General features: G+C 32.1%; 4 protein-coding genes across 4 annotated transcripts in view; 3 read left to right on the top strand and 1 right to left on the bottom strand.

Moving 5' to 3' along the window:
* Positions 1 to 24,541, top strand: part of LOC142227374 (uncharacterized) — a 41,609-nt gene that overhangs the window by 8,504 nt on the left and 8,564 nt on the right. The gene's annotated exons all lie outside the window — the stretch shown is intronic.
* Cog3 (conserved oligomeric Golgi complex subunit 3) lies at positions 3,296 to 6,687 on the top strand. The gene is made up of 9 exons (XM_075297877.1): positions 3,296 to 3,498; positions 3,566 to 4,090; positions 4,147 to 4,634; positions 4,698 to 4,837; positions 4,901 to 5,061; positions 5,118 to 5,250; positions 5,307 to 5,482; positions 5,540 to 6,118; positions 6,184 to 6,687. The coding sequence occupies exons 1-9, from the start codon at positions 3,334 to 3,336 to the stop codon at positions 6,577 to 6,579; spliced, it is 2,763 nt and encodes a 920-aa protein (XP_075153992.1). The 5' UTR covers positions 3,296 to 3,333; the 3' UTR covers positions 6,580 to 6,687.
* LOC142227369 (AN1-type zinc finger protein 2A) lies at positions 6,609 to 8,449 on the bottom strand. Its single transcript, XM_075297878.1, has 3 exons — positions 7,857 to 8,449; positions 7,390 to 7,519; positions 6,609 to 7,237 (listed from the first exon to the last, which is right to left on the bottom strand). The coding sequence occupies exons 1-3, from the start codon at positions 8,300 to 8,302 to the stop codon at positions 7,061 to 7,063; spliced, it is 753 nt and encodes a 250-aa protein (XP_075153993.1). The 5' UTR covers positions 8,303 to 8,449; the 3' UTR covers positions 6,609 to 7,060.
* l(2)gl (LLGL domain-containing protein l(2)gl) overlaps positions 13,389 to 24,541 on the top strand; it is a 34,800-nt gene continuing 23,647 nt past the window's right edge. The window contains exons 1-3 of the mRNA XM_075297880.1: positions 13,389 to 13,543; positions 13,903 to 13,978; positions 20,773 to 20,935. Coding sequence (XP_075153995.1) covers positions 20,852 to 20,935 — 84 coding nt within the window. The 5' untranslated portion in view covers positions 13,389 to 13,543; positions 13,903 to 13,978; positions 20,773 to 20,851. The remainder of the gene's footprint in view (positions 13,544 to 13,902; positions 13,979 to 20,772; positions 20,936 to 24,541) is intronic.

A 24,541-nucleotide genomic window follows, 5' to 3' on the forward strand; every position in this document is an offset into this window, starting at 1 on the left:
TTTTTTACATTTAAAATTAATTTTACGAAAAATATTAATTTCTCATCGTCCATTATAAACGAAACCATATGATTTTTTTTGGCGATTAACCAACTTGAAAAAAAAAAACGTACCAACAAACTGTCAAGAACTGGTAGAAGAAATTTTTTTTTTTACATTTAAAATTAATTTTACGAAAAATATTAATTTCTCATCGTCCATTTTAACCGAAACAACGCAATCCTACATTTTTTAATGAAATATATTTTCCGCTAATCGCATTTTTCATCGATTACGCTTGTTTCCAGATCAGCTGATACGACAACGACACGTACATTTTTGTTTTTTTTTTCTGAATTTTACGAACGGCTACGTTGTGCAAATGTTGGGTAATCGTTTGTATGGGCTGTCGTATATCAAAAACAAACAGCTGACACGCCACGATACGCTTACGACCCATTTTGGGATGCATAACCAGGCCTTAACATGAAATTCAATGTGGTAAGTGTCATAAATAATCGCAGCAGTAAATATTGATAACTATTTGAGCATTTCATACATTAAAAATGTAAGATATCCATTTTTTTAGATGTCAATATTCATTATTTCCCTGCCAACATTTTTTGAATTAGACGGCACTACTGAGAATCCCCACCACGTCGAAAACAATAATCAAAAACTCGTCGGAAAAGCGCCGTCACTATTAAGAAGTTGTACCACGCCAGGTTACTACAATAAGGTTTCTCAGCAGTGCAATTATTAGGTGCCCTTTTAGATCAATTTAGAACGACGCCAATAAGAGCCCCTGCTAACTATAAGAAAAAATGCACTTTAAGGTCGTTGTAAAAGAATCATTAGGGCTGTTTTCTTTTAGCACTGGATACCCTAAGCCGCGAAGGACTAAAAGAAAACAGAGTACGTTTATCCAGGATATCTCCATAAATATGCAACACTGTCATCAGCTGTTTAAAAATAATCACAGAAAAGAAGTGAAATCTTACATATTTTACTAACCGGAGGTCTATCCACCGGTTAAAATTAATCGGAGGATGAGAAACTGGCCATTAATATATGAAATGCTGAAATAGTAATAAATATTTACTGCTGCGATTTTTTACGACATTGTACCACTTTGTATTTCATGTTTTTCGATAAATTATTCACAATAAATTGCTATTTAAATTTAGCAAATCCAAGAGGAATCCACAACTCTTATATCTTTTGGGGTGAGGACTGCTCGTATATACAACAGGTTGCCTGTTTCGTTAAGGAATTTCTCATTGTCATATAATAATTGTAGATGCAAACTTTTGAATTTCAATAGAAGTTGAGTAACTTATAGTATTACTTAAAATAATTCTCTCTTTTTTCTCTATTCGCTCACATTTTTTTTATTTAAAAAAAAAATTGGTGTATGCGAATATAGTTAGTGTTTTTTTTTCTATTCTTATGCCCTCACTTTTTGTTATTAAACAGCCTAAAGAAATGGATTGGAGAACATTAAAAATTAAAAAAGAAATAAATAAATAAAAAAAATAAAAATAAAAATAAAAAAATATATATATATATATATATATGTATATATATATATATATATATATATATATATATATATATATATATATATATATATATATATATATATATATATATATATATATATATATATATATATATATATATATATATATATATATATATATATATATATATATATATATATATATATATATATATATATATATATATATATATATATATATTATAAAAATAATAAAGAAATAGAATAATAATAAATAAATAAAGTAAGGTTTTATTAGAGCTAAATATTATTAGAGCTTAATTATTAGAACTAAATATTTATAATACAAATTAATTACGTAAATTGCAAAAAAACAAAAAAATCACATTTTGTTGTAATGATATTTTAGTAGTAATAAGTTCTTTGTTATCCATTGTTTAGTAGTTTTTCTCACTTTGCTTTCTAAATCACTAAAATAGTTTTTTATTTCATTTTTTTCTAATTCATAAAAAAGTGTATCTTTATTTATTCTTTGTTCTTATCTTTTATAATTTATTACTGTTAGTTTTTATTCCAATGTTTATTTTGTTATTTTTGGTCAAATTTTTAGCCCCCATATTCATAAAAGTTAAAGTAAACTTTAATCCTACTATTATCATACGAATTCCTTCCATAAACTGTCAGTAAATTATTATGAATATGGGCCTAGATATTTAAAGTTACTTTTGTAGTCTTTTTTATAACCATTTTATATTGGCCTAAAGGCTTGGTTATTTTCACAATAAATATAAATAAAAAAAAAATAAATAAATAAATCGAGCGCTACTTTATCAAAATAGAACCTGGCGATGATGTTCTGGATAGCACATACAAATGTTTCATCCAGTGCTAAAAGAAAACAGCCCTATTGTGGTCAAGTAAAACGATTAGATGTTTATTAATTTGATTAAACATTTATAAATTCTTATAAATATAAAATTTTCCCGTTTATCTCGAAAATTGTTCACCATATACCTTTCACAATTTAAGAGTAATAACTATGTTTTCAGCACTTTATTTTCGTTTTTATTTAAATATATGTATTATAATAAGCTAGTTGCGCTTGGCGTTTCACAAAATATAAAATGGCTCCTCTAACAGTAGTGATGGCAAAATACTGTCATGTACATTTAGTACTTTTTGATATGCTTCCCCCATCACAGTTGGCGATTGAAGTAGTTACATTTACGAGTCTGTGGTAGCGATGAGAATGAAATGGAACTTAGAAATGCTGAAAGGGTTAATATTGGAGTTGAATAAAAACATGTAATATCTTTTTATTTGTTGAGTTATTTCAAGATAAAAGATTGTCCACGTCGCCAGGCAAACAACAATGATTAGTAAAGGTTTGAAAAGCAATGGCAACACTATATCATTTGTGTCGTCTATCGCTATGGTTATTTTTACACACTAAAGCCTAGTACTAAGATAACGTTCTCGCACGAAAAACTGTTGTACTCCATATAACAAACGTTAGCGCAGAATAAATGCGAAATCTTTGTTTTGGGCATTTTTGTTTTTGGCTAAAATAAAGTTAACATATTTATACAACCCTGGATTTTTCGCACGAAAAATAGGCAGGTATATTATTTCGCATAAATAAGTTAACATCCCTGGGCTTGAGACCCTATTTACGGAGATAAATGAAGATATTCGTACTAGGCATAAGGCGAAACGGCCTATGATGAGCACGGCCTGCAGAATACCAAAAACGGGAGTGAGCAACCATATCAGCTGCAAAAACGAAATGTCAAAAACATCTGATTTGCGGCCATCGATGCAGGACCACGAAAATGGATGACGTCGTCAGTGTTCAGTTGGAAAATGAAAATTTAAAGAAAATTCGATCGAGATTGCTTCAGTGGGAGTCCAAACCCAATCCATTGGCTGCTTTAAATGTTGCTCAAGAAGAATGTATAGAACAAATAAACGCTGCTTGGTCTTCCCAAGAAATTGAAGTGAGTTGTGATCATCTCCTATCAGGGGTTTTGTTTTCTATATTATTTTTTCTTTTTAATCTTCCAGAGTCCAAGAGAAGATGACAAAATCCAAGATTTGTCAATTGCATCAAAGCTAAACGATGATCCAACTACTATCTCATCTCTAAAAGACTTGCAAATGTCACCAGGAAGGGTTATAGATACGACCCACGATTTTCTATTATGGTATGACCGTGTTCACGCTGAGATACACGAGAATGCAGATCTGGCTTCTCATAAATACTTGCAACAATTGGCTACGAGAAGTGCAGAATGTGGAAATATGCTGGAACAAATAGAGCAAGCAATGGGCCGTTTGAAAACATTGCGGGAAGAATATGCCTTTGTATCGGAGAAAACGGAAGCTTTGAATACGGCAAGCGAACAGCTAATAGAAGAGCAGGACAAACTTCAAACATTAGGCGAAGGAATACAAACGCGATTGCATTACTTTAATCAAGTCGAGCTAATAAATCAACGTTTACACAGCCCTACTCTCTCAGTAGCCTCTGAATCTTTTCGTGAATGCCTGAATAAACTGGACGAATGCCTGACATATTTAAAGGAACATGTAAGATAACCATTTTATAGCAAGCTGCAATAAATAAAGCATTTCCTCAATTTTAGACCAAATTTAAAGATTCACCAGCATACACAGTGAAATACAAACATTGCTTGGCCAAAGCCGTTACGCTTATAAAACATTATGTTAATTCCGTAATGACGCAAGCTACGGAGGCCACGTTGCGGCCCAAACAAACGGCAGCTGGCAGTAATGATACCTCTACATCTACCGATGCTGCCTTTGCTCTATATTATGGCAAATACCAAACATCGGCGGCTAAAATCAAAAGAGTTTCACAAATGATAGAATCTCGGATTGATGTGTGTCCCGAATACACAAATTTATTGAGTGAATTGCAGCAAAACTATTTGAATGAGAGATCTACCATAATGATACCATCTGTTGATAAAGCCATCAAGGAAATCAATGCTCAACATAAAGGAGATCATTGCACATTGATGCGTAGTTCATGTTCATTCCTTGTACATGTCTGTCAAGACGAACAACGTCTATATTACCAATTTTTTGCTACTGAAAGTGAGCTTCTTACGTAAGTATATCTTGAAGTTAAATTTTTATATAACAAAGTTAAAAATTTTATACAAAATTTTAGCTCCTACTTAGAAAGTCTATGCAATATTCTGTATGATTCAATGCGTCCATTCATAATACATATTAACCACTTGGAAACATTGGCTGAAATTTGTTCCATACTCAGAATAGAAATGTTAGAAGAGCATGTACAACAAAATCGTAAGTTTTGACAACTCTGGCTCTTCCATAGAAGTTTATAATTTGTTTTTTTTTTTTTGATAGCAACACCACTTGAGGCATTTGCATCAGTTGCAAATCAGCTACTACAAGATGTGCAGGAACGTCTAGTTTTTAGGGCCCATCTATATTTGCAATCAGACATTCTACATTACAAACCTTCCTCAGGTGATTTGGCGTATCCAGAAAAATTGGAAATGATGGAGGTAATAACCGATTATTGATCGTTGTTATAAAATTATTAACATTAATATCTTTTTAGAGCATAGCTTTGTCTTTACAGGGGGCTCCACATCTAAAACGTTTTGACTCACGTTCTTCACTGGTATCTACAACATCAAACATAACAGAAGCTGAAAGCATAGATACTAGTGTTAGCCGAGTTAGAAATATGAGTGAGTGAAACACCCTAAAAAATATTCACAAAACCATTGACACAATTTTTTAATAGATTCCCCAGCTGATCTACATGGTATGTGGTATCCAACAGTTAAACGGACTTTAGTATGTTTGTCACGCCTCTATCGCTGCGTTGATAGGCCCATCTTCCAGGGATTGTCTCAGGAGGCTCTAAAGCTTTGCATACAAAGCGTTTCCTCGGCATCTTCAAAAATATCGCAGGCAAAGGTATGATTTATATGAGATCTTGAACAATGGGCGGAACAATATATTTATATTTTATAGACCCCGATTGATGGCGAATTATTTGAAATAAAACATTTACTTATTCTTCGTGAGCAAATAGCTCCATTTCGCGTCGACTTTACAGCCAAGGAAACCTCATTGGATTTCAGTAAAGTGAAAACAGCTGCATTTGGACTATTACAGAAACGTAAGCAGCTATTTTCTATGGGTAGTAATAATGCTTTGTTGGAATTTCTACTAGAGGGCACGCCACAAATAAAGGAACATCTATTGGATTCTCGTAAAGAAGTTGACCGGCAATTAAAACTCATTTGTGAACAATTTATAAAAGATGCTGTAAATACATTAGCAGCACCACTTATTGCATTCCTTGACAAGGCCCAGTCCGTGGTGAACACGGATGCTAAAGTCAGCGCAGCGGCAAAAGATCAACAGCCTCCTGTAAACAAACTAAATTACACATTAAGACAAAGCCCTTGGGCAAGTCCTCAACAAATTAGCAGTGTTATACAAGAAACTCAGCGTCTTATAAAAACTAAACTACCAGTGTTGCAAAGGTCAATGCAATTGTATTTGAGCAATCGTGATACCGAATTCATTATATTTAGACCAATCAGAGTAAGATTGAAATTACATATCCATTATTTCCAAGTTTAATTGCATATTTTCATATAATATTCTAGAATAATGTTATTCAATCATTTGTTAAGTTGGAGCACCTATTAACAACTAATGGCTACACGGCGGACGACATGACAATCAGCAGTTGCCCTTCGGGAGAGCAGGTCTCTATATTACTATCTAGCGCCAGTATTTTAGCAGCAGAATCTATTGTGAATTTCTCTGTAAGTCAACGTAAAATAAGTGGATCCTCTAGCGAAGCTGGTTGTCCTCCCACACCGCCTAGAAAGATATCCCTCGATAAAAAGGTAAGTTTCGAGGGAACTTCCGTTGGACCCAACCATATGGAAAATCTGACAGAAGTATCAGAATCATCGGGTAATAATAGCAATGTGACATCACCAACTGCACTATCTCCAGTACCACCCATCGTATTGGACAAAGAACGGACAAGTTAATTAATATAAAAATTGTAAAAAACGTTGAGTTTTTGATTTTAAAAACATAATTTAATTTTTTTAAATATAATAAACATATAATCAATTGTGATTTTCCAAAAACAAAAATGATGTGTATTAGCATCCAGGAGAAACAAGGCAAATCCTAGTCTTCCCTACATATAACCTCTAGCCTACATATAACCACTACATCTATTCAAAATCAGTGGGGGTTGTCAGAATGTAACAGTATTAGCTTTCTATACTTGAGCACGGATAATAATAATTAAAAATTGTAGTGTACATAAGATACATCTTAAATTGTAAGTATTTGCTAATTTAACAATTCAGAAATATAAATCCATCCTGGGCTTTGTAGTTATTTCTCTCTCAACAGGCATTAGTCTTCATTCAGATATTTTTTCGCCGGTAACTAAAACCGACATTTTTCTGCCTAAAATATTTTTTATCGCAACTATTTAATTATAAAAAGTCATTGATATTATGATAATGAACACTTGTCCTTGGCAGTTCCTTCTTGGTTGTCGCGACCACCAACTGGCACTGTTGCATTGGTACGTCTTTGATTGGCAGTCTCGTTTCTTCTATTGCGATCATTAGTTTCGTCAAGCTCCATTATAGACAACGCAATAGCCCTTGCCATCGCTTCATCTTCCGACTGTAAATAAAATAATTGTATTATTATTTGACAAGATCTGGAAAAGTAATGACGAAAATGTTCGAAAACCGAACATAGTACACACCTTAAAATGTAATTGGAAAACTAAATTAATTGTGAAACATAAAATATTTATTAATTGTTAAACCTACCATATTTCCCTGGATATTTTGTGTTAAACGTTGGACCGCCGATTCTCTTGCTGCTGCTGTTGTTGGTTTGGGGGCGACATCAAATAATGTATTTGGTGGTTTTTGTGTACGTCGCATTTCTGCCGCTCTCCTGTTGAAAATAAAACACAGATTTTTAAGTTTTTTTAATTTAGAATTTTCCCATTATACACGCTAAACAAATTGTAAGAGGTATATTGGTTCGGGAAAGACGACTTTTGGCATGACCAACTCTTTCCTTCTCCGAAAAAAATGTGAATCATTGCAAAACTTGATATCTATCAAGTTAGCAAGATCAATTAAAGTATTTCATCATACAAATGATTTTTCAATAATCCACCTCTAACCTGTTTGTATGAATGTGCAATTTGTTGAAAGTGGAAAAGCTTCCGGGATATGGTGAAATGATTCATAATCTATCTATAGTTGTTTAAACATTATGTACTTACGCTGCCATTGACCTTGTATCTTCCACATTTGTATTTCCAGAGCCTGTTTTTGCCTCTTGGCATTCATGATCAGTTGTATGACGATGCCGTAGACAGAAATTTCTTTTACATTGAGAACAATTTACAGGTATCAGTTCTTTTCGTTTACAAGATTTGTAAGAACATCGGTTTGTGAAGATTTTTCGAGAATCTGACTTGCATTGTTTGTCAATGTGCTGTCCTACTGTTAGATCCGGCTCCACTCCTGGCGGCGTTGGCACTGGTTCCCCACATAGCGGACATAGTGGAACTTGATGATCTTTTCTACCGTTTGGACAATTGTGGTGTTCATAGTTGAAATGTCCCGAACAAAATACATTTTTGCAAGCATCACATTTCATAGGTAAAAAATCAAGCCTGTTGCATGACTTCTCATGACAATTTTGTCCCAAATGAGGAAACTCCATCTCAGTATACGAATTTCACAATTGAAAGCCAATAGTTGATTATCCAAGTCTTTGAACAAATAAAAAATATCCCCGCACAATATTCGCCGTATGGTTTAAATAAGAAAATAACTAATAATAATGACGTAGCGAAAACCACTGATAAGGAATTGCAATGACACTTCGTCAAATTTCTAAGTATTACGTTACGAATAACGTAAAAGCGCAGTTAGTGCGTTTGAGTATGTGTGTAAGCACGGCCATAGCGATAGACGGTAAATGAAACAATTTGCGCGATGAACCAATATAATAATAGGGCTGTTTTCTTTCTGCACTGGATACAACATTTGTATGGGCTATCCAGAACATCGTTGCACTGGTGTTCTATCCAGAACATCTCATCAGTACAAGTCGCTCCGATCTTGCCAGATTGTGTTTTGATAAAGTGACGCTTCATCATCGAAAAACATGAATTTCAAAGTGGTATAGTGTCATAAATAATCGCAGCAGTAAATATTTATTACTAATTGGAGCATTTCATACATTAAAAATGCAAGATTTCACTTCTTTTCTGTGATTGTTTTTGAACAGCTCATGACAGTGTTGCATATTTTTGGAGATGTCCTGGATAAACGAGTACTCTGTTTTCTTTTAGTCCTTCACGGCTTAGGGTATCCAGTGCTAAAAGAAACAGCCCTAATGTTGTTCTTTCTTGTTTTCGAGTGTTTTCAATATTAAAGTTTAAGAATGGCATATAACGCCTTATTATTTGTCGATGTATTTGATGATGAAATAATTTCCACGTGACCAGACAACAAAAATGCTAGGTCCCTGCCAACATTTCAAAGTTCCATTTCATCCTCATCGCTACCACAGACTCGTAAGTGACACTACAACAATCGCCAACTGTGATGGGGAAGCATATCAAAAAGTAAAAAATGTACATGAAAGTATTTTGCCATCACTATTGTTACAAGAACCATCCCCACCAGCATTTCAAAGTTCCATTTCATCTTCATCGCTACCACAGACTCGTAAGTGACACTGCCACAATTGCCAACTGTGATGGGGGAAGTATATCAAAAAGTACAAAATGTACATGAAAGTATTTTGCCATCACTATTGTAGCAAGAGCCATTTTATATTTTGTGAAACACCAAGCACAACTAGCTTCTTGTAATTTATTTCAATAAAAATGATAATGAAGTGCTGAAAACATAGTTATTTCGCTTAAAATTGTGAAAGGTATATTGGTGAAAAATATTTGACTTTCCAAATGGAATAAAGTGTTTTTCAAATATTTTTCCAGACACGCTGCCTCTATTGGGAAAAACCCCCTGCCTAATAGATGCTACAACATCCCTGCCAGCATTTCAAAGTTCCATTTCATCCTCATCGCTACCACAGACTCGTAAATGTCACCACAACCATCGCGAACTGTGATGGGGGAAGCATATCAAAAAATACAAAATGTACATGAAAGTATTTTGCCATCACTACTGTTAGAAGAGCCATTTTATTTTTTGTGAAACGCCAAGCGCAACCAGCTTGTTACATTTTATTTAAATAAAAACGAAAATAAAGTTCTGAAAACATAGATATTACGCTTAAAATTGTGACAGGTATATGGTGAACAATTTTCGACTTTCCAAATAGAATAAAGTGATCGTTTTTCAAATATTTTTCCAGGCACGCTGTCTCCATCGAAAATAAACAAACTGGCTGATAGACGCTGCAATATGTAACTTGCTACTTAAAACTCAACATCATTCTTTTATTAATGCAAAAAAATTATGTTAAACGTGATGAGATAAACCGAAAAATGTTATATTTATAAGAAATTATAAATGTTTAATCAAATCAATAAACATCTACACAATCGTGTTTTACTTGACCACAATGATTCTTCTACAATTACCTTAAAATGCACTTTTTCTGATAGTTTGCAGGGGTTCTTATTGGCGTCCTTCGAAATTGATCTAAATAGGCACCTAATAATTGCACTGATAAGAAACTTTTTCGTAGTAACTTGGCGTGGTACAACTTCTCAATAGTGACGGTGCTTTTCCGACGAGTTTTTGGTGTCGTATATGATTGTTTTCGACGTAGTGGGGATTCTCAGAAGCGCCCCCAAATTCAAAAAATATTGGCAGGGATGTAACTTGCAACTTGTAACTCAACATAATTCTATTATTAATGCAAAAAATTATGTTAAATGTGTTGTAATAGAGGTATAAATGCTATATATATATATATATATAAGAATTTATAAATATTTAATCAAATTAATAAACATCTAAACAATCGTGTTTTACTTGACCACAATGATTCTTTTACAACTACCTTAAAATTCACTTTTTCTGATAGTTTGAAGGGGCTCTTATTGGCGTCGTTCTAAATTGATCTAAAAAGGCACTTAATAATTGCACTCATTCGAAACTTTTTTGTAGTAACTTGGCGTGGTACAACTTCTCAATAGTGATGGCGCTTTTCCGACGATTTTTGGATGTCGTATACGATTTTCTTCGACGTGGTGGGGATTCTCAGAAGCGCCGTCAAATTCAAAAAATGTTGGCAGGGAAGTTCCCACATTTTAACTTTTTTGACAATAGCGCACGATGCGTAATGCGCTTTACAGACTATCAGATATTCCGGACGACAGTGCTCGTGTCGAACCTATCCCATATATTGTGCACATTATGCGCTTTACAGACTATCAGTTATTCCGGACGACAATACTCGTGTCGAACCTATCCCATATATTGTGCACATTATAAGTTAAGTTCGAATGCATAAACGATACTGCTGCATGTTTATGGGATCGATAACACATTTACCGATTATTTAGTCATCGCCGACAAGTCGTATCGATCCGACACACTGTAAGATTCTTTACAAACACCGACATTTCGTCCGGAATAACTGATAGTCTGTAAAGCGCATTATATGTTAAGTCCGAAGGCATAATCGATACTGCTGCGTGTTTATGGGATCGATAACACATTAACCGATTATTCCCTGCCAACATTTTTTGAATTTGGGGGCGCTTCTGAGAATCCCCACTACGTCGAAAACAATCATATCCCTGCCAGCATTTCAAAGTTCCATTTCATCTTCATCGCTACCACAGACTCGTAAATGTCACTACAACCATCCTACTGTGATGGGGGGCAGCATATCATAAAGTACAAAATGTACTTCATACATGTATTTTGCCATCACTACTTTTACAAAAGCCATTTTATTTTTTGTGAAACGCCAAGCGCAACCAGATTGTTATATTTTATTTAAATAAAAACGAAACAAAAGTTCTGAAAACATAGATTTTACGCTTAAAATTGTGAAAGGTATATTGGTGAACAATTTTTGATTTTCCAAATGGAATAAAGTGATTGTTTTTCAAATATTTTACAGACATGCTGCCTCCATCGAATAAAAACACTGGCTGATAGACGCTGAAACATGTAACTCGCTACTTGTAACTTTACATCATCATTAATGCAAAAAATTATGTTAAATGTGATGTGATAGTGGTATAAATGTTATATTTGTAAGAATTTGTAAATGATTAATCAAATAAATAAATATCTAAACAAACGTGTTTTACTCGACCACAATGATTCTTTTACCACTATCTTAAAATGTGCTTTTTCTGATTGTTTGGAGAGTCTCTTATTGGCGTCGTTCTAAATTGATCTATAAAGGCACCTAATAATTGCACTCATGCGAAACCTTTTGTAGTAACTTGGCGTGGTACAACTTCTCAATAGTGACGGCGCTTTTCCGACGAGTTTTTGATATCGTATATGATTATTTTCGACGTACTGGGGATTCTCAGAAGCGCCCCCAAATTCAAAAAATGTTGGCAGGGATACGACATCAAAAACTCGTCGGAAAAGCGCCGTCGCTATTGAGAAGTTGTACCACGCCAAGTTACTACGAAAAAGTTTCTCATCAGTGCAATTATTAGGTGCCTATTTAGATCAATTTCGAAGGACGCCAATAAGAACCCCTGCAAACTATCAGAAAAAGTGCATTTTAAGGTAATTGTAGAAGAATCATTGTGGTCAAGTAAAACACGATTGTGTAGATGTTTATTGATTTGATTAAACATTTATAATTTCTTATAAATATAACATTTTTCGGTTTATCTCATCACATTTAACATAATTTTTTGCATTAATAAAAGAATGATGTTGAGTTTTAAGTAGCAAGTTACATATTGCAGCGTCTATCAGCCAGTTTGTTTATTTTCGATGGAGACAGCGTGCCTGGAAAAATATTTGAAAAACGATCACTTTATTCTATTTGGAAAGTCGAAAATTGTTCACCATATACCTTTCACAATTTTAAGGGTAATATCTATGTTTTCAGAACTTTATTTTCGTTTTTATTTAAATAAAATATAACAAGTTGGTTGCGCTTGGCGTTTCACAAAAAATAAAATGGCTCTTCTAACAGTAGTGATGGCAAAATACTTTCATGTACATTTTGTACTTTTTGATATGCTTCCCCCATCACAGTTCGCGACGGTTGTGGTGACATTTACGAGTCTGTGGTAGCGATGAGGATAAAATGGAACTTTGAAATGCTGGCAGGGTTTAGTCATCACCGACAAGTCGTATCGATGCGACACATTGTAAGATTCTTTACAAACACCGACATTCCGTTCGGAATAACTGATAGTCTGTAAAGCCCATAATGCGCCGTACTTACAGTCTGTTTGTATAAGCTAGTATGACTCCAACATACATCCACGGATGGGCCAAGTAAATCGTCTGGCACAAGTGACGATGGAAAATTACGAAAACGTTATACCACAGAAATAAATAAATGAATAAATGTACAATTAATCTCACAATTAGCTCAGTACCGAACTGACAAATTTGGAAAAATCTAGTATAAGCCGCCGTTCAAAATTTGATATTGTACCAAATAGGTTATTGTAGTACAATTGTACTTTTGGGAATTTAGTACAATTGTCCCAACCTTTACATCCCTGGTCTGGCCTGGGGTGGTTGGTGTTCATTGCGTATTCCCATACGCAACAATCGCCTTCGTTTAGTTGCTGTCATGTGGAACGTTTTTCAATACAACGCCAAGAACAAGCTATGGGCTTGTTTAGCCATCATCATTACTTGTTTTGATTTTTACGGGAAGTGTTCGTGGAATCGCCGCTATTAGCTTAAAATTAATTGTGAATATTGTTACTACGGTTTTTTTTGTAACTTTATAAAACAAAATATATTTGTGACATAAATGGTAATTCTAGCAATATATACCAAAAAAAAAAAAATTCTGTTGAAGTTTTGAACGCGCAAACTATAATTAAAACCGGTTTTCACCAAATGCATACATTTAAAGTGTGACTATAATCGATTCCTCTAATTTTACAATTTTTTCCAAGCAAAAATATTTAAAGTGCATGTATAAACATAAAAATAAGTCTAGTTTTGTGCTCATCATTATTATCTCATTCCATGGAAAAATAAAACAAAAGGAAAAAAATGCCAACAAACAAAATAGAATGAAGTGAATGTTATCATTTTGTTGTTGTTGCCGCCGCTCAATTGTTTGGTTTATTAAAGTGTCGGGTGTGGTTTTTCTTCTTTTATTTTTAGTCATCATACTCGGTTCCATTCAGTGCCTTCTATCGACAGGAGTGTATTAATTAAACAGTTAATTTTTATAAAAAGTGTAAGTATGGCTTTGGAAATGTCTACAATAACAATTTTCCTCCTCATAGTCAATTCTTTTGAAAAGTTGTACTCTTCAAATTGCCTTAGGTGACATGACATCTTGACACCTGTGGCTTCTGTTTGTTTTTATTGTTTTAATATAAAAAACAACAATTGCTTATTTTGCAAGGTCCATGTTAAGGTTATAGATGCGATATAGATGTTCTAATTCGCAATATCACTCCTTAGCCCCAATTCAATAACCAATATTGTGGTTAGCCACTTTTAGATCTGAAGCTAGATGCTAGATAATAATACTAAGAGATAATAGATATCAGATAATACTAATACTAAAATAAATAAATAAATCAGATAATACTAATACTAAAATACACCGTGCGTCAATCCGATTCACAAATATTCAATTAAAATTTAATTGATTCAACAAATTTTTTAATTGAAAAAAGAATCAATCACAAAAATAATAGTATCAATTAATCTAAATTATACAATTATTCTTCGAGCTTTATGGACAGATATAGATTAAGGAACATGGTTAATAGAGCCATTGAAAAGAAAACGCCAGATACAAATCTATACACGCACGCCTGTACATGTTTCGGTTCGGGCGAATGAACCTTTCCACAGCCTTTAGTATAGATCTGGCTGGGAGAGATAACTCAATTTTGGGCCCTTTATGCTAACTCCTTATGGAGAAAACATTTGGGAATTGGATATCTGCTATTCCTTACCCATATGCAGAAGTTTAGTTTTCTTAATTCTTAACATATGGGGTCAGTGATAATTAGTCTACATTCTGTATATAATATATAGTAATAAATAATGTATAATATCTAATATCTATTTATTAGAGTGTAGAGTGTACCGGTTTGTAATATCAATGTAAATTTGCAAATTGCCAAAATTCAGGCAATTAAACTGCAATATTTTAACTTCAAATGAAATGAATGAATTTTATTTTATGCTTTTTAGAAAGACTAGTTGAATCCGTTAATTGCCTGAAGACGCCGTCTACCTGTTTTAGAAAATAGTAGTCCGATTGTATAAAGCCAAGCAAACTGGGCTTCCAAAAATCACTCTACTCTGTATATAAATAATTTGTCAGAGCTCAAACATATTTTTATTAAAAAAGTTATATGACTATGGATTTGTTGTTTACTTGCATTCATCTTCATAGGTGATTGACCATTATTTCGGAATTTAGTGCTCTTTATATTTCCTTTGGGGATACCGGGACACCTGTGGCTTCCTTTTATCCTTTTATATTTTCCATAATTTCTAACTTATGGGGAGGTAAGCCAATCCTAAGTATTGGAGTAATCAAAACCGCTGCACCGGTTGATCGTTTTACACCGATTTTTTTTATTGAAATCTTCATTTAAAGGTGTTAAAATCAGTTTTCGGTTTCTAACTTCAACGTGTAATTGGCAGTAAAACGCTAAATGTAGAAAAATGGAATTTTTTGTCACATAAAAATTTAAAAACATTGTATTCATCTTTTCATACATTGTTGAATTGTTCCCTTTCCAAATTATAATTTTTGAAAAAAAAAACTATTCATCCGATATTTTAAAACAGAGGAAACCCGACATTAAAAAACCCGCTTGTTATTATCAAAATACCATTTGTTTATACTTTCAATAACAAGAATGGAATAATATCAAGCCCAAGACATATATTCTTTATGTTTATCACTATTGCAAAAACATAGAGAAAATGCAGTGCCGGATTTGTTCCAAACCCTTGAAATTTTCTGAATGTATTATATACTTGTACAATTTGTGATATCCGTAAAATGATCAAGAAGTGAAGTGAAGCAAATGGGTTGTAAATAATAATATGAGAATTGCAGCCCGTTTTTACTTAAGAATTTTAGTTTCCATAATAAGGCCTATAATACATGTGTCCACGGTGAAAAACATTTTTCTGAAGAGCCCCGTCGTAGAACATCATAGGCCTCTAATACTTTATTGAATAATTGTTTTCTCCATCTTATAGACAGTTCGACAGTTACTATCTTTCCTTTTTTTACCAACATTACTTTTATTTCTGGTAAATATTATTTATCTTCCAATTTGTAGGTTTTTGAATTTTCGAACAAAATTTGATTTTCAAGTTTGTTTTCAGATTACACAGAAGTACTATAAATTTTTTGGAAAAAACATACTTAATACTTGCCTAACTAAGTCTATCTTTCCAACTGAATGGAAAGTCGCGAAAATAATACCACTTCCTAAAGCTAAAAATGAGTTCAGACCAATTGCAATATTGCCCTTTCTTTCAAAGGTTTTAGAGCGCATAATGAATGAGCAGATAATAAAATACCTGGACAAACAATCTGGATTCCGGAAGCAAAGAAACTGTATTTCAGGGCTCACCGAAGTTGTAGAAACCATACGCCAACGACTTGATGAAAAAATGGTATCATTTCTAGTACTACTCGATCATAGCAAAGCGTTCGACACGGTTGACCATAAAATACTGCTATCCAAACTTGAGAAATTATTCTTTTTTTCTGAAAACGCTTGCAAGCTAATATCATCATATCTTAAATCCCGCTCACAGATAGTGTTTTTAAACAACAAACGATCTATGCCTAAGAAAATATCCCGAGGAGTTCCTCAGAGATCAATCCTTGGTCCAATTCTTTTCATTATTTATATCAATGATTTGACGGAAATACCACAAACATGTAACTTACATATGTATGCTGATGACGTACAAGTTTACACAAGTGCCCATATACACACTATTGAATCATGCATAAATGATATAAACTCAGACCTAAATCTCATACAAAATTGGGCTCGTAATAATGGTCTCCATCTAAATCCCTCAAAAACAAAATATTTGGCTATAGCAAAAACTAAAACAGTGGAAATTGAAAGTGTCTCTACCAAACTATGCATTGAAAATGTTGCAATTGATCGCATAAGAATTTGGGAATAATATTTAATTCTAAACTTACATGGTCAGATCATATTCTTAGCGCAGTCGGAATTGTTCACGGAATGCTATGTAATCTATGGGCTGTTCGGACAAGTACGCCGCAACCCATTCGAATGTTGTTAGCAAAAACATATCTAATTCCAAAACTTTTGTACGGATGTGAAATCTTTGCAAGCTCAAACTATTCAGACTCCCAAAAATTAAAAATTGCCTACACACAAAAAAAAATTTTTGATTTCAATCACGAAAATCGCGGATTCAATCATTTTTTTTAATTGAAATGTCTTCAATCACGAAAATGATAGTATCACTCACCCATTTTGATTGAAAACCAACACGATTTTTAATTAAAAATTTAATTGAATTTTGTCACGGAATCAATTAATTGTGTGATTGAATCAATTAAAAACGTGATTGATTTTTAACATAAAATTCAATCACAGTTTTAATTGAATCAATTAAAATTTTAATTAATTTCGCGACAAAAATCAATCAACTATTTGATTCATTCAATTAAATAATTAATTGAAATTGGCTATAAATTTTGATCAAAAAATTTATATATGCGACCCCAAAAACGTATTTAGTTTTTTTTCTTTTGAAATAAAAGAAAATATGTGTTTCTTATAAAACATATTTAATATTTTATTATTTTTTGAATTATGCAATAGCCAAATAAATTTGGTTCTTGTCATTTGTGTTTTGTTCTAACATAACATACAAATACAACTACTATCAATAACAACTATAGGGTGAAAACATAAATTATATAAATCATTATCTTCCTTATAATAATAACCATGTTAGCATGTTCCTTCTAATATGTAGATGCGCCTAGATTTCCAATAAATCAGCAGCCTGTAAGCTAAATTAGTTTTTCTGAAAGTAAACATTTTGTTTAATTAAAAGTTAATTTTGTTAAACATTACCTGTATAGAATATCAAGTTCAATTCTTAGTTCCAGGTTGCAGATGTATAATCTTCTTTTGCAATTGCAGTCTTGTGTATTAAGGAGCTCAGTAATTTAATTTTAGTAACAATTCCTTTCCAAAAATTTCCACACATTAAAATCGTCTATTAAAATTTGAACCAATCAAAGACAAAAATAATGGGAAAGCAATGTAATATTTGGTGTTATATTGATGATACTTTGCAAATTCTGGAAATAGAAAAAAATATGAATGGAAAATACATATTTTCATTATTTTCGGATATTTTTCATATTTCTAAATCCAAAAGAAAGAACTTTTTTACCTTTACATAATTCAGCTCATTAGTTTATATACCAGATATACTGCTCTCTACTTGGGTTCAAACTGAAAAAGGCAGGTAAAACAAAAATGCAATTTAATGCCAACGCTACTTCGCAACTTCAAGGTGAATCTACCAACAAACCCATACCGCTCTTGCTTTTAAGAAAACTAGGAGTGAAAAAAATTTATAATTTTAAAAGATCAACACGGTACCCACTTTTTTATTGCAAACATATTATTATATATTTGATAAAATGATGGAGTTGATGGGATTGATTGGTCAATTTCACGAAATAAAATTGGTCACTAAACGAAATGAATAAAAAATATATTATTTTAGCCCGTTTAATGTAAACAGGCTTCAATGGAAAACGGTATTCACATTTCACAATTTCTTACCTTCAATAAACGTAGATTGTTTTCCATTTTTACAATATCACAAAACACAAACACAGGTAATTTCAAATGCGTTCTGTCATATATTTTTTCGAACCTTTACCACGTGGCCGTTTGTTGTTGCACACTTTATTTATTTCAACCCTTTGCTATGATTTGTTTTTGCGGTCAATATATTTGTGCACACATTTTGAATGCATCAGACAGAATGTCGCCAAGCATGTTTTTCAATTTACGCGAAAAACAAAAACCCAACCGTTCGTTACGAGTTACTTCCACAGACTGATCTCTCCATCATACATTGTTGAATAAAAACCCATTCTCTTGTTCTCTTTTCGCTCTTTCCATTGCTCAAAATTATTCAGTTTCAATCACAAAGGTGATTGGATCAATCACATGTGTAATTGAAAACGCAAAAAATTTCAATCACGTTTGTAATTGAAGATTATTTCCGAATTGATTAACAAATTGATTGAATCAATTAATATTTTAATTGGAAACGTAACAAATATCACTCATTTTTTAAATTGGTTTTTATTCGGATTTGATTAAATAATTAATTGAATCAATTAACATATTACTTGAATCCGTTTCCAAATTCAATTAAGTGTTTAATTGAAAAAATTTTGGTGATAATTTTTTGTGTGTAGTATCCGAAAGGCAATTATTCATATACACTACTCGTCTTTGGAAATCCTTACCCTTCAAACTGCAAACTACAAGTAATGCTATCCGCTTTAAAAATGAATTATTTATAATATTTTCTTAACTGTTGAATAATCTTGTTCACAATATAAAATATTGCTAACTTATCGAAATATTCAATTAAAAAAAAAATTGTTATATTAAATAATTTTTCATATTTATATTTATATTAATATTTATATGTTTCCTCCAACACCAACACATTTACACATTATTTCTGATAAAACATGAATCTAGTACTGTAATTTGTAAGATGTATCATCTTGTTGTACTAGTTTTACAAATTATTAAACTAATAAAATAAATAAAAAATAAACATATTTTTTAAAAATGCGTTCTGATGTTATAAAAGCAGCAAACATTAAGTAGAATTCGGTCAAAATTTTAAGAAGTAAGAATTTTTTTGTTGTATCTTAAAAGATTTAATGTTTGAGAAAAACATCATCGAGAAAACAGCCTTAAAGTCGAATATTAAATAAATATATATAATTAACCCCAGCTACAAATATTTTTAAGAAATGTATAAAACGATTTCTGTAGAGAACGTTAAATCTATATACATATATTGTTTAATCTGTTCGGTGTGCTTTTTGTTATCGCGGTACTTTGGTGTTGACGTTAGTTAATAGTTCTGGATACAATTTTAGATTCGAATTGCACATTGTCTTGGTCTATTATAGAACTTATAAATTGTTTGCAGTGTATGATGTGAAAAGAACATATCCCACGAAAAATCTTCTCGGACAAATGCGATAGTCTCCACCAGCTTAATTTTTCCGCCCAATGGCCGTGATGATTTCATTCGACTAAAAGGATGGGAAGTATTTCGTAGTCGAAGTAAGCTTCCATTGCTTCTACAATTGTTAATTCAGATAAGGAAAGAAAAATTGTAGAAGCAATGGAAGCTTAGGAAAATGATCAAAATGTTAAACTAATTTCTTCCCAGAGAGACAAGTCAAACAAAAAATGCTTAGTTCATAGCCCAAAAAAAAAAAAATATCCTCTACCAGACCAGTTTGGCATGAAACAAGTTTTGTAATTTGATATTGTAAATGTTACAAGGCGTCAGTGGCAGCAATATCAAGCCAGAAGTAATCCACCAATACACAAATATTTGAGAATGCACAAGCGGGAGTTTAAAGATTGGTCCATAGTATAGATTAAAAGATTTTCGTTACGACTGCACGTTTGTCGTGCCTTCTCCTAGTGGCGAGAAAGTATGAACATTTTCCGCGATTTCTGCTAAGTAGCCAATTTCAACTTTTCTACATTGACTCTACAGACAATGTGGGTTTTCTTTTTTTCTTTCTATTCAGTGGCTTTTCTATATTGTATACACCTCCAGTTTTTCCATTCATATTAGGCTTAAATTTTGTCAAACCTACGCAAACCTAAACCCAAGTATATGCATAGGTAAACTAAAATTGCATACAATTCCTTAAATTGCAAATTCCATTAATACTCATTTCTTTCTTTTGTATATTTTCAGGTTTGCAGCTCCGCATTATTTATAGCAAAAAAACCAACAATCTAAATAGTACATACGTTTCGAAACTGGATTTGACAACATGCTGAAATTTATACGTGGCAAAGGACAACAGCCTACAGCTGAGAGGCAGCGTTTACAAAAGGAACTATTTTCATATAGAAAGGTAAGAAATTAATTGAGATTTTCTTTTTTACTAGTAAATATAGTTATTGGTTTTTCGAAATTATGTCTATTGTGTCGAAAATAAGTCAATCTTATTGCAAATTATTTCCTATGTTGCTATTTATTTACGGAATTTGTTGGTGAAAATGAAATTTTGTAGTGGAAAATATACAGATAACCAGCTTTCACTAGTGAAGCGAAAGGAAAATACACCAACTCAAAAAAAAAAAAAAGAAAATCAGCTAATCACATAAAAAGACCTAAGTTGGCATATATGAAATTGTGAGCTTCTAATCGCCCAGCAAAAACTCTCATTTCCCGGTAAGCTTGTAGGTAAGCCTATTTAGAAATGAATAACCACTTATTAATTGACATCGCTCCGGATTAAATTTACACACGCATGTCCTAGGAGGAAAGTACTTCTCCCCAGGCATACCTTCCTTCGGCCATGAAATAAGTAGTGCTTTTAAAGCATATTGTAATCACTTATTCGTAGATATACCAAAGACTGAAAATCTCGAAAATATTGACTTCTCTAGCAGATTACAATGGATCAAAATATGGCGAGTAATTCTGTAATATGAACACTACTTGAATAGAAGCGAATATTGCAGAAATTAACAAAAATCTAACAAGTAAATGTCATTAATTATTATGAAATATTCGTGAAGAATATTCTGAATTAAACGAATAAATATACTCAATTATTTGAATAATTTTACCTAATGATACCATCATTTATCCTATTTTATTAAGTCATGCCAAATGCATTACATGTTGAGAATAACAATTCGAAAATTACCAAGCAGTATTTATTATTGTCATTACATGTTAGTCATTATAAATCACCGCAATGTAATGCAATGTGTAATGACAGCTTTACTCCTGGTAATGCAAATTGTAATGGAATGTGGTTACCTAGTTTTCGCTGGGCGGTGTTAAAAACTTGTATCTGTCTCAAGAGGTAACAAATATTTCAACAGTCTTTTTGGTGTACAGAGCTACATATGTTATTAATAAGTGTGTTAAAAATCCATATAATTGATTGATGAAAACACGATACTGGTACTGTATGTATCAGTAAGATTTCACGCCAGCACTTCTTCAAAAGCGAAAAACAATCCTTATGAAAAATTGAATTAGAAACATTTTCCACGGCTGGTTGTTAATTATTATACGGGTTTCTGTAGTTCACACCCTAATCACTTCTAATTTCATTACATAGATTTAAGTTAAGTGTACCTCTGGAGTCTCCCGTTTATGTGTGGGTATACACATGCATTCGCTTTTCATTTCGACTCTATTTACCCCTTTTTATTATTTATGATGTCATTGGGATCATGTGTGTATGTATCATTGCTTTCTGGGCATTGGTGTGTGTTTTTTTTCAATACGGAGATCGGTTCGTTGTACATTTAATTGTCTTAAGCTATTGCATTTTATGATTTAATTTTGTCTATGCCTTGCCATTTGTAAAGAATATAATACTGATCTAAAGGCTTTCGAAATATAAACTATTTCTTGGATATAAATGGAGACAAAATCTACATACTAAATGTCTTAATAAAAAATTAATAAATAATAATCGACTTGTGGAACAATTCCTGTGTTGCTCATTTGATAATTTCATTAAGGTTAGGACCTTACTTATGTTTTAAAAGATCTACAGGAATCGTTTACCATTGTTCCTTTATGAATCGTTCAATTTTTGCCATTCGGTACGTGCTCATCAATTGGTGTTGCCCACACAGAAAAAAATTTCACGAAAATTTTTCCAATTAAAATCTTAATTGAGTTTTAAAAAATATTCAATTAAAAATGTAATTGATTCAACAAATTTTTTAATTGAAATAAAAATCAATCACACAAATTAATAGTATCAATTAAATATTTAATTGGATCAATTAATTTTTTAATTGACTGTCAATTAATTTTTTAATTGATACTATCATTTCTGTGATTGAAGACATTTCAATTAAAAAATTAATTTCGTGATTGAATCAGAAAAAAAATTTTTTGTGTGCAGAGCTGTATCCATTATGTGTGTATAGTAACTCACTTTCGCTATTTTTGATTTATAACTATTTCAACTTTTGCTCAAGAAACTGATAATTATTTTTTTTTACGTGTACAATTTATAAAAAAAATTAAAACAACTAATAAAAAACAAAAATTAACAAAAAAAAAAAAATAAATAAATGAAAAAAATTATAAAAAAAAAAACAAAAATAAAAAATTTTATATATTATTAACCACTTAGAATAACATTGCGGTTTTATACCGACCAGTTTTATGAGTAGTTTTTTATCGGAAGAAATAAATTATATAACTTTAAGTCGAATAGATATCTCTTTAAAAAAATTGTTGAATCTCAATCTCAAAAAATCAAATGCAAAACAAAAATTAAAACAAGAATAAACGAATAGATTGTAATGATAAGTCCCGATTTTTGTGTTAAATTGGCCACCTGAGGCTTCGAATTACAAAATAAAGTCAAATTAAATTAAATGCGAAACCAAGGTAGTTAGATCACTGATGATCTTGAAACTATATTTCTCAATTTTTCCAGTCACCTAAGAAGAGGCGACGGCCTTCTAAATTTTACAAATATAAAGCTTTGACATTTTCCAACATTTACATTGCAGGTTTTAAATGGTCACTTAAAAAAAAAGCGGAAAAATCGAACCTCAAATATAAGGATGCAACCTTTACTATTGTGATAGCATAACGATTCAGGTCAATATCAATATCAAAACAAAATTGATTCAAATGGATATCAGAAATGAGATATTGCGTCCGATCATGATAAGTCAATATCAGTTTAATTATTATCTCTGGCTTCTTGGTGCATAGATTTATATATTATTGGACGGAATTCTTTAATTTTCCTTTGGTTTAGTCACAATTATTTAACATATTTGAGGTGTTTGCACAACATAATTTTCCCATGTTAATGACATCATTTTGATTTGTTATCTATACAAAGTTTGATTTCAAAACGTTCTCTTTTTAAATTTTGACATTTCGACTTCGTTATCTTTGTTATCTATGTTTGTATTAAAAATATTTCACCAGCGTAATGCTACATATGCCAAACGTTTCCCAATCACTCCCATTTCTTTCTCTACCTTTAGACGATGGGTAGGTTTTCTTTCGTTCGACTTATTGTTTTTGCATATCGATATTTAAGAATGTAATATGATATCATTTTCTAAATTGGGGTTTCTGTTGGTGACGGACTATAGCTTAACGAAATTCTTAACAAACATGACAATAAAATTTTAATGGAATGGAAAATGCTTGTAAAAGCGTTACACTTTACCTGGTTCATTTGGCCAGATAATAAATGTATTGGTCGACCGGCTAAAGACTATCGCCAATCATACCATGTGGGCCTTAACAAGTTTTGCAACATTTCTACTTTAGTCAATAAACCCTTAAAGATACCATTGTATCAAATGTTATAAACAAATACTTTTGTAGCCTGCGCTCCCTTGCTATGGCTATTTACCAAATAGGTTAGCAGAAATTATATGGATGGATATTCAATTTCATGGTGGTTATACCTTGCATTGGGTAAGAATAAAGCAATAAGACGTTAGACATT

The sequence above is a fragment of the Haematobia irritans genome, chromosome 2 (genome assembly GCF_050003625.1).
Source record: "Haematobia irritans isolate KBUSLIRL chromosome 2, ASM5000362v1, whole genome shotgun sequence".
NCBI classification, from domain to species: domain Eukaryota; kingdom Metazoa; phylum Arthropoda; class Insecta; order Diptera; family Muscidae; genus Haematobia; species Haematobia irritans.

Bases quoted from the DNA above. Each gene is read 5' to 3' on its own strand.
- Cog3 (XM_075297877.1), top strand. From the start codon at position 3,334: ATGGATGACGTCGTCAGTGTTCAGTTGGAAAATGAAAATTTAAAGAAA. The intron at 4,635-4,697 runs GTAAGTATATCT...ACAAAATTTTAG, and splicing joins ACTGAAAGTGAGCTTCTTAC to CTCCTACTTAGAAAGTCTAT. The intron at 6,119-6,183 runs GTAAGATTGAAA...ATAATATTCTAG, and splicing joins TTATATTTAGACCAATCAGA to AATAATGTTATTCAATCATT.
- LOC142227369 (XM_075297878.1), bottom strand. From the start codon at position 8,302: ATGGAGTTTCCTCATTTGGGACAAAATTGTCATGAGAAGTCATGCAAC. The intron at 7,520-7,856 runs GTAAGTACATAA...TATTTTCAACAG, and splicing joins GATACAAGGTCAATGGCAGC to GAGAGCGGCAGAAATGCGAC. The intron at 7,238-7,389 runs GTAGGTTTAACA...TTTTATTTACAG, and splicing joins AAAATATCCAGGGAAATATG to TCGGAAGATGAAGCGATGGC.